This window comes from Heterocephalus glaber, unplaced genomic scaffold (genome assembly GCF_053883595.1).
Source record: "Heterocephalus glaber isolate CG9 unplaced genomic scaffold, H.glaber_assembly_v1.0 deba00001733, whole genome shotgun sequence".
Taxonomy (NCBI): Eukaryota; Metazoa; Chordata; class Mammalia; order Rodentia; family Bathyergidae; genus Heterocephalus; species Heterocephalus glaber.
Genome location: NW_028258444.1, coordinates 4,425,798 through 4,441,337, shown reverse-complemented (window position 1 = coordinate 4,441,337; position 15,540 = coordinate 4,425,798). Strand labels below are relative to the sequence as shown.

The following is a 15,540-nucleotide window of genomic DNA, read 5'->3' as shown; positions in this document are numbered from 1 at the left end:
ATTCCACCACTCAGGGTGCTGATACAGGAGGATGCCTTTGAGTTCCAGGCCAGCCTGGGCTGCGTAATTAGACCCTATCTCAAAAAAATAAAAAAAGGAGCCAGCTATGATGGTACCTGCTGTAATCTTGTCACTATGGGAAGCTGAAGCAGGTGGATCTCAAGTTCAAGCTCAGCCTGGGCAATTTAAGGAATGGCTTAGTAACCCCTGTCTCAAAAAAGGGGCTATGTATGTAGCTCAGTGCAGAGGCACTGGGTTCAGTCCCCAGAAACACACACACACACACACACACACACACACACACTCACTCACGGTCTATTTATGAATTAAGAAAAAGATCAATATAATCCAAAATTATAGATTTTTATATCTACTTTTTCTGGATACTTTTCATACAACAGAAAAATAAATCTTATGGTACTAGCCAGAAATTGTTTCTCCTTAGGAACTTTAAAGCAAACTGGCCTTTTTTTTTCCTGAGAGAGAGGGGCCTCACTATGTAGACCAGGCTGGGCTTGAACTCAAAATCCTCCTGTCGGCCAGTGGAAGGACCTAAGTTTGATCCCGGGTACCAAAGAAAAATAATAATAATTAAAAAAAGAAGTCAGAAAATGAAGTGGATGGGGCCAAGGATTTAGCTCAGTGGTTCTGCCCCCTGCCTCATAAGCGCAAGGTCCTGAGTTCGATCCCCAGTACCCAAAAAAAGAAAATGAAGTGGTTAGTGACAAGCTATGGCTTCACTGGTATTCATTACTGCCTAGGATGCTGGGAAAGGCTACCAGATTTTCAGCCAGTAACTTCCTGGTAGATGTTCTCTTGGATGTTCGGTGTTTTCTCATCCATCTCGGTGTCTGCATAGCACTGCTCTGACATTCCAGTGAAGACAGCATCAGTGTCCTGCTGAGCAAGCTCCCAAGTCTCGATGTTGAAACACAGCGTGGGTTCAGTCCCCAGAACCACACATACATGACATACATATGCATCACACAGACAGAAATGGATGTCATGGAACACCAGACTGCTGGATGAGCAATTAAGCATGGATGGTCTTGAAGAGAGATCGTGTCTTAGTGAATTATTCATCTGCATTGTTCTTTCAGGGGAAGTCGGCTTTGTGGTCACATTTAATCCAGTTTCAGGACAGAGAGGAGAAACAGGAGCACCTTGCGGAATCGCCAGGTGAGAAATCGTGGGAGTGGCATCAGTGTGGGAGTGGTGGTTCTACAGAACAGGGAGCATCTGAGCAAGATGCCTTGTTTCCGTCTCTGTCTCTCTCAAGCTAACACTCAGCCCATCTTGCCAGTCACAGGACAAAGCAGAAGAGCAGTATTGTTCCTTATCTGTGCGCCTGGGGAAAGTCACTGCACCTTCCTGATCTGCCTTCTTTATCTGTAAGAGAGAGAGAATAGTATTAGCTATTAACTCACATACATGAGAGCCCCCTTGAGATGTCAAATACCATACACATATACATTACTCTCACCAGTATTAGAGGGTGCTATACACTGATTTTTTTTATCTTAAAAGGTTTGTGATCATGATTAATAATCTTTTAGGGGAAAGTATGTATTTATGACTCAAACTTCAAGAGTCAGATTATATTTTGTTTTACTTTATTTTATAGACACATATTATTATTTTATAGACAACATATACTATGTTGCCTAGGCTGGTCCTAAAGTCCTGGGTTCAGCTTCTAAGGGTAGCAGCAACACGAGCTGCCACCACACCTGCCTTAGGAGTCAGATTCCTCTTTAATTTGGACCCCACATGTTAGGCGTGTCATGGTTCTTCGGCAGACTAGTTATATTGGGGTCCTTGTATTTGTGGTACTGGGTTCAACCCCAGATACTCTCCTTACTATGTATTGTTTCACAACAAGGAGCTTGCCTTTTTTTTAAGGTGCTGAGGATCAAACCTAGGGCTTTGTACATGCTAGGCAAACACTCTGCTACTACTGAGCTAAACCGCCAGCCCAGAAGTTGCTTTTATGTAAAATAAATATTTAGTTCACAAAAAGTAGAAGTAACAAGGGAAAATAAAGCTGGAGATTTAGCTCAGTGGTTCTCCCACTTGCCTTACAAGCACGAGGTCCCAAGTTCGATCCCTGGTACCAAAAAACAAAAGCCCAGGCATTTAGCTAAGTGGTACTGACGCTTGCCTCGCAAGTGCAAGTTCCTGAGTTCAATCTCCGGTACAAAAAAAAAAAAAATGGAAAATTAATAGAGCTGCAGTGTTTTATATCAAATCAGCCATTTAGGAACCTTTTCTAAAATAATGGCACTTTGGAGGCTGAAACAGAAGGAACATCCCACCCACGTTCGAGGCCAGGCTGGGCTACATAGTGAGTTCAAGGCCAGCCTGGAATATGTAGTCTGACCATGTCTCAAAAAATAAAAGTATGGATTATATCAGACATTGAGAAATGAAAAAAAGTAAAAATTGTAAAAACTCATAACCCAAGTACTTAATGGGGTATTTGCTGTTGCAAATCTGATTTGAAAATGGATTTAATCAGATAGCTATCCTGGGAATGTAAGTTTGACACCACCTTGCCCTAGAGCGCCTCTGAACAGAATGCCATGCCCCACACCTGATGCCCCAGGTGTAACCTTATTAATAAAGACTCATGTTAAGTTTAAAAGCATTCTCTAGTGTCCACCTTCTGTTCCTCCTTTTCTTTTCTTTCTTTTTTTTTTGGTGCTATATTTGCCTCAAAAGGCCCTCTGCATTATAAGAACAGGAGATAACTGAGCCTGGAGAGAGAGAATTCAGTAGGAGTAACCAAAACATTACATGTGGTGTGTTCTGTGATGGAGTCTCACTCTTACGAGTCTTGTTAGTGTAGGGATGGCTTCTCCAACAGCGTGCCCACAGGATAGTGCTGGGGAAGATTTCACAGGCTGGTTACAGACAAGGCGCCAAACCAGAGGGTCAGTCACTCACCCACAGAGATGTGTTACGTTCTCCAAAGGGTCTGAGAAAGTTGAGTGGTAGATCAGTAAGGCATGGATACTGTTCTATACTCTAAAGTAATAAATAGGCTGGAAATGAGGAGAAAGATGCAGAAGCATTCAAAGAGTTCAGCACTTTAACAAATGCATGGCAACATTAAAGAGAACATTGCATATTGGAGAGAGATTGCACTGAGCAGGGGGCTAGCAAACAGGTTCTAGAACAGGCTTTGGGAGAGCATGCTTATGCCTGTGAGTGCTCTTATTGTGGATGCTGCTGCTTTGTTAAATGTCAGGCTTCTCTGTCATTTTCATTGTGGTGCTGGGAATGAGCCCAAGCCATGCACATGCTAGGCAAGCACTGTACCCCTGAGCTCCACCTCTGCCCTGCTTTTACTAAGCATCTCTCATGAGCTCTAGTTCCCTCTTGCTGTCCTGTCTCCAGCTATCCCTTTGACTAGCTGTTTCTCCAACTCCTCTCTTCAGCCACAGCATCTGTTTGTCCCTGTCCTAGCCTGTGTCTTACCACTTGTTTGACCATCTTTCATGCTGTCTGATCAGCATCATTCTCTGAGCCATCTTACTCTTCCCTCTCCCCAGATACACTTCACTTGTAACACACACAAGCAGTGGTGTTCTCAGACGGAAAATGAACACATTCCCAGAGCATCAGGGCAGACTGGACTTTTCGTGCCACATCACACATGCCCTCCCCACCCTGCCCCAGCAGAGGGCCCTTGGGCCACACACCTGGCATGCAGGTTCTCAGAAGCACTGGTTCTCTCCCTTTGAAGCCCCTTAGTAATTCTGCAGAGGTGGCAGGTGTTGGCCCAGCCTTTGTTCTATGCCTGTTTTCCTCAGGGCCAGCTGCACATAGATTTGACCATTGCAGATTGTATCCTGGTCTCCCAAAGTAGAATGGATCTAAAGACTGAAAAAATAGCACATTTAAACCACAGCAAAACTCTACACCCTAAGGTCTAATTGTACTGGTGAAATTTTCTAGGTGACTTTATTGCAGTTTAGTTTTCAGGTGAGAAAAATGGAAATGAAGAAATGGCATCTCATTGAAGTGACACTAAGCAGGTATCACAGATGTGCCAGTAATTGGCCGGTGGCCACTGCTACAGGAGAATCCTCTTTCCTTCTCCATCAATGTGAGCTGTTAGTCTTTTTCTTTTTTAGAACATTTGCTGTACAAGAAGTTTACATTCATCTTAGTGAGTAGGTTGTGTACATAACACATTGTTCTAACTTTTCAGCTTACTCGCTTTATGATATGCATATTTTGGTTTGGATTCTGAACTTTGAAGTAGAAACATACCAAAATAAAGAGCCAAAACTCTTAGTTTAAAAAAAAATTCTTCTGGGATTTAATCTATGTGATTTCAATTTATGAGTGCCTCAGTGGGAGGATTTCCTCATCCACCCAAGGCCCCGGGTCAGTCCCAGGGTTGAGGGGTCAATAAAGTGGCAACTGAGCTTTTCTGTTGTCTTCTAAGTTCTAATACTTTGCTGATATCTTTCTACATAGTTGCCCTCGGACCAGAAAGAAGAAAATCTGACTCAGGAGTTACGTTACCAACACTCAGGGTCTCTCTTATCCAGGATATGAGGTATTTTAGATTACTGTATGATAATAATGAAATATTTTATTGCCTTCATCTAAGTGTCTTAAATTATTATGGCCATATGCACGTTTTGCTTATGTGTCTTGTCGAAAGCATTTTAATAATTTATTTTACTTTCATACTTTATATTTTTGCCTGACGTTGAATCCAAAGGGAAGATGCAGCTGAAAAGAGTTCTAAAACAACTCTAAACAAACTCTTAACTTTAAAAAAAAAATCCTTATGTGGGGCCTGGTGGCACATGCCTGTAATCCCAGCACTTGGGAGGCTGAGGCAGGAGGATCTCTGAGTTTGAGGCCAGCCTGGGCTACATAGTGAGTTCAAGACCCAGCCTGAACTACATCATGAGACCTTGTCTCAAAAAACAAAGAGGACCAAGGATTTAGCTCAGTGGTGCCACCGCCTGACTCGCAAGCACAAGGTTCCGAGTTTGATCCCTGGTACCAAAAAAACCCAAACAAACAAACAAACAAAACTCCCTTAAATTCCTACTCTCTACCAGTATAAACCAAAAAAATAACAAGACTGGGCACAGTGGTACACACCTATAGTTCCAGCACTCAGGAGGCTAAGGCAGGACCATCAATAGTTCAAGACCAGCCTGGGCAACTTAGGGACTTAGTGAAACTCTGTCTCAAAATAAGAAAATTTCTAAAAGGGCTGAAGATATAGCTCAGTACAAAGGCCCCAGTACTGCAGGCCCCGAGTAGTGAGGGATGGGGTGGGGAGTATCTTCAGAAGGCATTAAGACATTTAAAATAGATTTTTTGTTTTATTGACGAAGATAAAGCTTTTTCCTTTTAAACGTTTTAGGAACAGTACTTAGCCAGCTCTTAAGAATGAGTGTGGTAACGTCTATGCCACCTGGGGCTTGTCTTCTATAGTGTGTTTTATTATTAATTATGGATGTTTATTTGATAATTTCCTTGTGCCTCAATTTTCTGATCTATCGATTAGAGACAGAAACAGTACCTGTCTCATAGGATTGTTGTGAGAATTACGACTCAATCTTAGACAAAGATTAAATGAGAATTAAATGAGAGTTAAATTAGTCCAATAAAGAGTTTAAAGAAATATTTGTCTCATGCTAAGAGTTGGCTACATGTTGGCTGTCAAGTGAATCAACTTACATATTTTTTTCATATTTATATTTAAAATGTCATTATTCCTTGGTAGATTAAATGTAGCTTATGATTCTTTCCGATGGTCAGTGTAACTGCACAGAAAATGATCCCAGCTCTCTTCAGGAGAACATAAAGCCTGTGTCTCCAGGGATTTCCCAGCAGCTATCACCTCAAGGTGGTGACTGTTGAAAGCTTTGTCGCTGTGACCTCAAGCTAAAATTCGGAAACCCAGTGAAGAAGTGGTCATATCACTTAAGGGTACCCTGTTCCTTCCAGTGTCCTGTTGTTTACTTTTGCACACTTCAGGTTGATTTTAGGAGAAGCAGAAGAGGTGCTTCTTGCATTTGCTCTCTACTTTGTGAAAGGCAGTAAAGTGTGCTGGTTAGGACCCTGGGCTTTGTGGTGCACACCTACAGTCCCAGCACTACAGGTTGAGGCAGGACCATCACTTGAGCCCAGGTATTCCAAACCAGCCTAGGCAGCACAGCAAGACCCTGTCTTTTTTTTGTTGTTACTGAGGATCAAACTCTGGTCCTTGCGCTTTCGAGGCAGGCAGCAGAACCACTGAGCTGAATCCCCGGCCCAAGACCCTGTCTTAAAAAAAATGTTTTTTTAAAAAAAAAGACCTTGGTTCTGTGCTTAGCCTACAAGGGCTGGTATTTCAGCTCTGCCACTAACCAGCTTGGTTGCCTGGGCAAGTGTTTGCACTCTGTCTCACCTATAAAATGGTGACAATAAAATACTTCTCTCAAAATGTTAGTGTAAAACAGAGCTCATAAATGTGCATTGCCCAGAGTAGGCCTGGGAATGTATGTATGTGTGCCAGTTCTTCACACTTCACGAGTCACCTATGTGTCTGCCCTTAGTCCTGTTTCTGTCTGTGTGTGTGTGTGCTTAAACACACACAGAGGTGCTTTTTTAATCCATGAATTGATAATATGTTTCTAATTTAATACCACAGAAATCATTCTAGCCTCCCCCTTTCCTTATTTGTAATGTCTTTGTCCAGCCACTAGAAACCTGGCTCTAATCATCTACAATGTATTTACTTATTTATGCAACCCTGGTAACACAGCTAGCCTTTGGGTGGGTGAGTTGGTTGGTTTGGGCAGGGGTTTTATTGTTTGTTTTTCTTTTGGTTTGGTTTTGTTTGTGTTTGAGGTTTTTGAGACAGGCTCTCGCTAAGTAGTCAAGACTAGCTTTGCACTTGGAGTCCTCCTGGCTCAGCTTCCTGACCACTGGGATTGGCAGTGTATGCATCGGTTGTTTTGGGTTGCTGACCCATACCCCTATGAGAATCAAGTCACTAACCACAGCACAGTGTTTGTGTCCAGCTCTGGCATTCTTGTCTTTAGCCTTTCAGTATCCAATCAAGATAGTGTTTTCCAAAGCTTTGATTACTCCTTTTTTCCTCCATTCTCTTCAGTGTGGTTAGTTATTTATTTGTAGCACACTTAGGTTCTTTTCGTTAGTTCATATTCCATTTGGGGCTTCTTCCCCATCCTGGTTGAGTTTTTCCTCATTCATGTAGAGTAAGTTCAGATTGTTAGAATGTGTTTCTCTAGACTTGGCAGGAGCACAGAGGTGACACAGGAGCACTCCACTCCTGTGCTCCTCTCTGTCATCAGTCCCTCTCCTGGTGTCCTGCTGGCCGTCTCTTCACCAGCAGTGAGCACATCAGCTGCCCATACACAGGTTTGGGGGTCACTCTCTTTGCCGGGGCCAGGGCTTCCTATAGGGGCGTGATGGTTCCAGGTGGAAGCAGGAAAAACACAGGCAGTGTCCCGGGGATTTTGTGGTGCCAGAAAATAAAGTCATGCTCAGAAAATGATGTCTTTTCTTGCAGAAGCATTCCAATTAATGAATGTGTGGGAATGGAGTAGAATTGGCTGGTGGAAGTTTAAAGCCTTGTTGCTCTTAATCACCCATCGGAGTGAAACCGGAGGGCAAGGAACAGCCGCTGCCACTTCAGATCCCCATAGTGGAGGAACCCGAGTGGCTGCCAAGTGCCCTGCGGGGCCAGGTCTTGGTAGTCAGATTCCTCTGCTTTTGACCACATGTAGCAGTACTGATCCTGTAAAACAAGCCTTTCGTCAGTTCAGAAACAGGCTCTCCAAGATGGGGTGATGGTGGAGAGCCCCACCAAGGTGACAGCAGAGCTTTCTTTCATCTCCTCACGCTGAGCTGCTTTCAGGCCACTCCTTCAGTGTTAGTGCATCTGTGGTGGACGCGGTGGAGACCTCTTGGCGTCAGGGTGTGCGGCCTTACCTTGAGCAGTGAGGATTGGAGGAATCCTCACCTTCAGAGAGCGGGAGAGAGATCAAGGAGAAAGAGATTGTGTGCTGCAGAGAGCCGTCCTTACTCTGAGCTCTTGGGATCAGCAGAGGTGTTCTGCAGTGTTTATTACAGCCGGCGTGGGTCATGCTGGATATGTTTTCACATTTTTAAAGCAGAGGAAGAAGTGGTGGTTACAGAGAGAAAGACTTCAAGTAATTCCCCTGACAGCAGCGGTTTCATAGTTTATACTCTTAGGCTTTCGGTTCCTGTCTGATCCTCCTTCCCCTTTAGGAGGAAAATCATTTAGGGAAATAAACTTAGTTCTGTTGGATATAGCATTGACTTCTTCACAGAGAGTGTGTGTGTGTGTGTGTGTGTGTGTGTGTGTGTGTGTGTGTGTGACATTCTGTTGGTGTTTGGCCGCACAATATTTTGTGAGACTGTGCAATTTTCCGTATCTTACCAGTTTTTAAAGTTATCAACACAGTTTAACTTGACTTCTCTAAAGGCATGGAAATTAAGATTTTGCTATCTTCCATGTATTGTCTGGGACAACTTGAAAAATCATTCAGTGAATTAAATTTGTGGCAGATACTTAAACTATAGGACAGTCATTTTTAATATGAACTTGACTATTCAGATTGTGTATGACTTATTTTCTTGAGAATCTAGAATAATCAGTTGCCTGCATTCAGGCTGACACAAGAACACAGTAAACCCTGAGGAGTGAGTGAGTGCTAAGTGTTTGCCACAGGACATCGCCTGTGTGCGTATGTGCAGGAAGGTCTGACGTGGGACCAACAATGCAGGTAGACTCTTAGGAGGGTCTGTCGGCCTCCAAACTGCGTCCTGTCCAGTGCTCCCTGTGAATGTAAAGTCATTTCTCTGTGTCCAGTACTGTTGGTTACCGTGTAGTTCTTTCTTCCCTCAGCGTTACCCTCAGACCCACTTTGTGCTGTTTCTCCTTCTCCTAGGCATATTCAGAACATGAGCGAGATCAAGACTGATGTCGGGCGAGCTCGGGCATGGATAAGGTTGTCTCTGGAAAAGAAGCTTCTGTCTCAGCATCTCAAGCAGCTGCTCTCCAACCAACCGCTCACCAAGTAAGACATTGCCTTTTCAGACATGTCTGTTGCATGCCACGTGTTCAGGAAGCAGGCTGTGGGAGCTGACAAACCAGCATCTTCAGCATTGCCTGCTTCTGTGTGCTTCTGCAGCTTGGCCTGCACAGTGCGTTTGGCCATTGCTGGGAAAACACCCCAGACTTCACTGCCCAAGACCAGACTGCTGTGCTGTGATCAGAGCAAAAGCCTGAACCATAAGACCACACCCTATATTGTAAAACAACAACAATTTAATTTTTTTCCAGTCTTGGGGATTGAACGCAGGACCTTGTGCTCGCCAGGCAGGCATGGTACCACAGAGCTACATTCCCAACAACAATAATTTAAAAAAAAAAAAAAAGAGCAGGACATGATGGTACACGCCTGTAACCCCAGCACTCAGGAGGCTGAGGCAGGAGGACCACTGTGAGTTCAAGGCCAACCTGGGCTACATAGTATGTTCAAGGTCAGCCTGAACCACATAGCAGAACACCGTCTCAAAAAAACAAGGGAAAAAAATCTCAACTAGCAAGAAAAGGATAGAGCAAGGGTCAGCAGTAAAAGGCTTTATCTGACAGTCTTGCCAGTACTTATATTTGATAGGTTAGAGCCAGGAAACCAGTGAAGTGAGTGTCAGGTCATTGTTTCCTGGACTGACAGTTTCCCTTTGTCGAGAAACCCTTCTGGATGACACCATTTCCAGATGTGCATGTTAGAGGACTGAGTTCTGAAGAGCAAAGTTACGGGAAGAACTCCACCAGGACCTTGGACTGATGGTCTGTGGGAAACCTGTCATGATGCCCAGTGCATCTTGTTGTGATTTTGGATTTGTATATGTCACCCTTCCATTACATACCCTGGAGCATTTAAGGAGGAGTTTTAGGGTTCAAGAAGTAGATTTGATTTTTTTTAAAAATTGAGGGGCCGAGGATGTAGCTCAGTGCTGCCTCGCCTGCCTGGCAAGTGCGAGGTTCCTGAGTTTGATTCCCGGTACAGTGGGAAAAAAATTGAAGCCAAGCATGGTGGCACATTCCTGTAATCCCAGAAGTCTGGGAAGCTGAGGCAGAAGAATCACAAATTCAAGCCCAGCCTGGGCAACTCAGCAAACTAGCAAGATCCTGTCTCAAAATATAAAAAAGGAGTAGGGAGTGGAGGCTGAGAGCTGGAGATCCCCAACTGCCCCACTCATAAAGAATGCAATGTGTCATATTACCTAGGTACCTGACCTTGTTCTTTTAAAGCTTTGTTTCTGTGTCTCTCTCTCTGTCTCTCTCTGTCTCCCCCACCCCGTCTCTCCTCCCTTCCCTCTCTTTCTGGTGATAAAAAGCATTCACACTCATTGGGGCAAAAGTGCAGAGAAGGAATTGATAATCATTTATAATCCTGCTGCATAAAGAACAATATTGTCTTTCATGTTTTCTTCTGTACTGTCTTCTATTCATATTTTGTTGGATAAGATAATACTAGATTTGTGGCTCAGTACCATCCTTTTTTTGGGCGGGGCGGGGGGGGTACCAGGGATTGAACTCGGGTCCTTTCGTTTGTGCAGCAAGTGGCGAAACCACTGAGCTAAATCCCCAGCCCAGTACCATCCTTTTTTAGGTTAACATTATATCATAAACTTTCACCATATAGGAGTTTAAACTCTGAAGTCTGAATGCTTATGTTCAAATATTGCCTTTAATATTTACTACTTGAATAGCCTTGAACAAGATAATTAGCTTCTCTGTATCTCAGTGGCCATAGACCTAGGGTTAAATATTTTAATGCTGGACACCGTGGCACATACCTGTAATCCAAGCTGTTCAGGAGGCTGAGTTTGGAGGATCTTGAGCTCAAGACCAGCTTGAGAAGACCCTGTCTCAAAAATAAACTGAAAAGGGCTGGAGATGTAGCTTAGTGATAGAGCACTTGCCTAGAATGTGTGAGGCCCTGGGTACAATTCAGGACAAAAAAAACCGGATTAATACCAATAATAAAACACTTGGAAAAGAAAAGTGCTTAATCCATATGCTTAATAAAAGTGACAGCCAGGTATGGTGGCGCACACCTATTATTCTAGCACTCAGTAGGCTGAGGCAGGAGGATTACTGAGAGTTGGAAGGCAGCCTGGGCTATATAGTGAATTCAAGACAAGCCTGGACTACATAGTGAGACCCTGTCTCGGGGGGAAAAAAAGGTAGCAGTATCTTTAGTGGTATCTGTACTATTGGTCAACTCTTTCTAAACTTTATTTTTAATGACCATACAATATTGTAGCTTTTTTTTTTGGTTCTGAGGACCATGCATATCCCAGGCAAACACTTTACCATGAACTATTTTGACTTACAGATAACATGGTAGTGGACATTTGTAAGTAACTCTGCTCCCATTTCATACTTTGTCCTCAGGGCTGTATTCTGAGTAGAACCGATGAGTGAGGCATGTGACAGGCTCAGAGTAATTGTTAGCAACAAACTGCCCCGCAGCTGTGACAGAAACTATTTGCTCTCCTTTACCAGCATTGGGTGCCACTTTCACATTTCCATGAGTGTGACAGACAAATGAATTCGTGTCCTTTTGCCCCCTTACCAGTTAGGTAGAAAGTGTTTTACTAGGGGCTGGGATGTACCTCAGGGGGAGAGCATCTGTCCCCCGCCATGAGACCCTGGGTTGGATCCCCCATGCTGGGAAAAAGGTTTAACTGTAACTCTGTGGACTGTCAGTTCTTTTAAGGTAAAGTTTCTTCCGATTGTTTGGTCAGGGATTTCTCTTTAATACAGACATAATGAAAAGGATGTTATACACACTCTTGTTTTGTGCTCCTCTTACCCTTCTTAGGAAGCTTTATAAGCGCTATGCTTTTCTGCGTTGTGAAGAGGAGAGAGAGCAGTTCCTCTACCATCTCCTTTCCCTCAATGCCGTGGACTACTTCTGCTTCACCAGCGTGTTCACCACCATCAGTAAGTCGAGTCGCTCAGCTGACCAGTGCAGTGGGTGTTTTAACACCCGGTCTCTGGGAGTGGGGTGCACCTGGCACAGTTTGGGGACACTGCTGGCCTCCAGATCTCCACTGAGGGTGGCTGAGCCACCCTGGGCTGGGGTCCACCCTGAGGAAGCCCCTCAATGGCGATCCCTCCCGGCAGCCCAGCCGCATCCATGCTGAGGTGCTGCTGCCCCAGGCGCTGAGGAGTGCAGGAGATATTGTGCTCCACAGCGCCCTCCGCAGCCTGCTTTCCTCCTCAGTGTTGATCCAGCAGCAGCCTGTTGGGTGCTGATTCCTAACACAGTCTGTGATAGAAAACATTACCTACAGTGGATACAGAGAGGACTGTTTTATTAAATAAATAATATAATATGCCAAATAAAGTCAGGGAATCAGTATGTGATAACAGTACACTCATACAGCTGAACATCGCTAAACTGTGCTAATTCACAGCCCTCATGGTCTTGCTGGAGGGCATAGATCTTTGCCGGGAAGAAATGCTGATTGGTAGTGTTTTGTGTTTTTTTGGTACCAGGGATTGAACTCGGGTTCTTGTGCTTGCACAGCAGGTGGTGAAACCACTGAACTAAATCCCCGGCCCATGGTGGTATATTTTTGATAGAAAGCTGCACTGTGGCATTTATTCTACCTGCTAGTACTAATTCTCCCTTGCAGTGGATCCCTTCTCTACTTGGGAGAAGTTTTCTTAACACCAGTTAGTAACTGTTTTGAGCGGCAGATGTCAGAAACTTAAAAAGCAGTGCTCTAAACAACTCAGAGGTTCTGTTTCTGTGCCATGAGACAGGGACTCACAGGTGGCCATGTGCAGTGCTGCCACAGACCAAGGCTCCTGTCCTTCCTCATGTTTTCCAGGCAGAAAGCTGTGTTCTCCGTCCACCTCCCCACAGGAAGGGAGGAGGTGGGCTGGGGTGGGGAGGGCAGGGTCAGTGCCTGAAAACAGGCTTTCCTCAGAGTCCCACTCAGCACCTCGCACAGTCCACTGGCCCAAATTGTGAAACTAATTTGGCTTTCCAGGCTCTGCTGGAGACAGACTGGTAAAGGTAGCAGGAATGGGGGTTACAGAGCCCTCTGAAATTGCTATCCAGCTACTCTGAATTAGGTTGTTCCAGACGTAAGAATCTAAAATAAGATCTATGGTTCCAGGCGTGCAGGTCAGTTCAGATCCCTGGGGCCCTCTTCGAGTCTGCAGATCTCTCCTCTACATCTCCACTTAGGACTTGGAACCCTGCATGGGAGAGTTTCTGATATAATAATGCTGCTCTTTTTACTCAGCTGCAAAGTCAGGGCTGGGTGCTGGGCCCTTCGAAGCTCGGACCTCCAGACAGGCTTTGTCCTGCAGCCTCCCTGGGCGTCATCAGGCAGGAGCTGAGGGAGCTTCCGGCACCAGACATTCTCACGCCAACCCCTTCTGCTTTCAGTTCAGTCCACCTGGTTTGCTGATTACCAGATTGTCAAAGCATGGCCTCCCCTCTCACATTTTCCTTTAGCCAAAACAAAAGGACAGAGAGGCTGTTCGACCAACATCAAAATGGTCACTTACATAAAATTGGGAAACGAACCACTTAACCATTCAATCTCCTGCCCCAGGAGCTCAGACTGAGAGGCTGTGTCTGGGCAGCGTGTCCTGCAGGTGGTCTTTATTCAAAGACAGTTTCTGTTACCCCTATCTTTCGACCCAGTGATTAGAAATACCAAGGGCATCAACAAAAAATATTAATTCTTACTCTGTTTTTTAAACAGCATAACGTGGGTACAGTGGCATGTGCTTGCAGTCCCAGGACTTGGGAGGAAGGAAGATTGCAAGTTTGAGCCCCACCTGAGGCGGGGTTGGGGGTCTGGGAGTCTGATGAACAAAAATATGTTAATGTATTTGAGTCCTCTATTTAGAGGGGGGAAGGAGATCTATCTGTACCAGGCTTCTGCTGAAAGGGCTGCAGTGGGACAGTGCCATCTAGTGGTGGCCTTTGGAAGCGCTCTGCAAAGGCAAGGCTTCAAACCTCTCACCTTTGCAGTCCCCAGGACTCCTCTGCACAGGCTGAACCTTGGTAGCTAACCAGGCTGTAGTTTAGAGTTCATGGTGGATCCAGAATGGTGGTGCCTTTGTTATTCTTGGCATTTCATACTGGGTCATGAACTTGGGAAGGGAAAGTTCTGAAGTGAGTGCTTAAAAGCATTCCTCAAGAAAATCAGTAATGGAGTTTAACCAAGAAGTCATCTACCCATTTTCATATGAAACCAAATTGGTAACTGTGTTCATTCATACTCAGTTTTGTTTCAAAATTAATTTTAAAAAAATAAGCAGGAGCCGGGCATGGTGGTACACTCCTCTAATGCCAGCACTATGGGTGGCCAAGGCAGGAGGACCACAAATTTGAGGCAAGTCTGGACAACTTAGAGACTCTGTCTCAAAATTTAAAGGGTGGGGGTAGGGATGTAGTTTAATGGTAGAATTAAACCAATTTGAGCCCAAGGACGGGGGCGGGGGGGGGAGGCCTGGGGATGTGGCTTGCCTAGTGCAGGTGAGGCATGGGGTCAGAGCCCAGGTCCACCCAAAAAAAACAGTGACAACATTGCATAATCCAGTGTTCATGTTGTCATGAATTCTCTTGCCCTGTTGGAGGCTGTTGCTAAGTAGTAAGTGGTGATGTATGTCACTATGGTAATAGATTCACCATATACTTGTGGTAGTGTATAATCATGGGAGCCATGATGGGTGGGAACTTGCAGTTTATAACCCAACCTCGTCTTTCCAGACTGGAAGAGGTAGGCCGGGGATTTAGCTCAGTGGTTCTGCTGCCTGCCTCGCAAGCGCAAGGACCCAAGTTGAATCCCGGTACCAAAAAAAAAAAAAAAAAAGAACTCAAAGGATAGCCTGGAAGAGGTTACAATCTCATTTCTTTGTACAATGTAAGTATGTCTTAAAAGATAGATCATGCTGGTCATTCTGGTGTACATCTGTAATCCTGGCATTCGGGAGGTAGAGGCAAGAGGATTGTAAGTACAAAATTGTAATTTTTCATTAATTTCCATGTTTTTCTGGCAGTGATCCCATACAGGTCGGTGATCATCCCGATTAAAAAGCTGAGCAATGCAATCATCACCTCAAACCCTTGGATCTGTGTATCAGGAGAGCTGGGAGACACAGGGGTGATGCAAATCCCCAAGAACCTCCTCGAGATGGCTTTCGAGGTGGGTGCACGAGGGTCTGTCCTAGCAGAGAGTGTTGCTGAATTCTCAGGGTCCAGTTTGGCCTTCTCATTTCCCATTTTATCCAGTGCAGGATCGTGGTTTTGAGTACGTACATCTTGTTGTCTACAGCAGCTTACGCTCACATGTTGCATGTTGTCGTGGTTCTCACATTCATTGTTCAGCTCTTTTTCCCACTGACCTGGGTGTGGGCTGCTGTAGTTCGTGACTCCCAGTGCCCAACCCCAGCTTGCCCCACAGGGTGCAAAGAGCACCAGT

General features: G+C 44.8%; 1 protein-coding gene across 3 annotated transcripts in view; it reads left to right on the top strand.

Moving 5' to 3' along the window:
• Dennd5b (DENN domain containing 5B) overlaps positions 1-15,540 on the top strand; it is a 187,217-nt gene that overhangs the window by 158,596 nt on the left and 13,081 nt on the right. For all 3 annotated transcript variants that reach the window (XM_004855049.4, XM_087199946.1, XM_004855048.4), the window contains 5 exons: positions 1,101-1,179; positions 4,489-4,570; positions 8,961-9,089; positions 11,910-12,031; positions 15,119-15,264. In XM_004855049.4, coding sequence (XP_004855106.1) covers positions 1,101-1,179; positions 4,489-4,570; positions 8,961-9,089; positions 11,910-12,031; positions 15,119-15,264 — 558 coding nt within the window. The remainder of the gene's footprint in view (positions 1-1,100; positions 1,180-4,488; positions 4,571-8,960; positions 9,090-11,909; positions 12,032-15,118; positions 15,265-15,540) is intronic.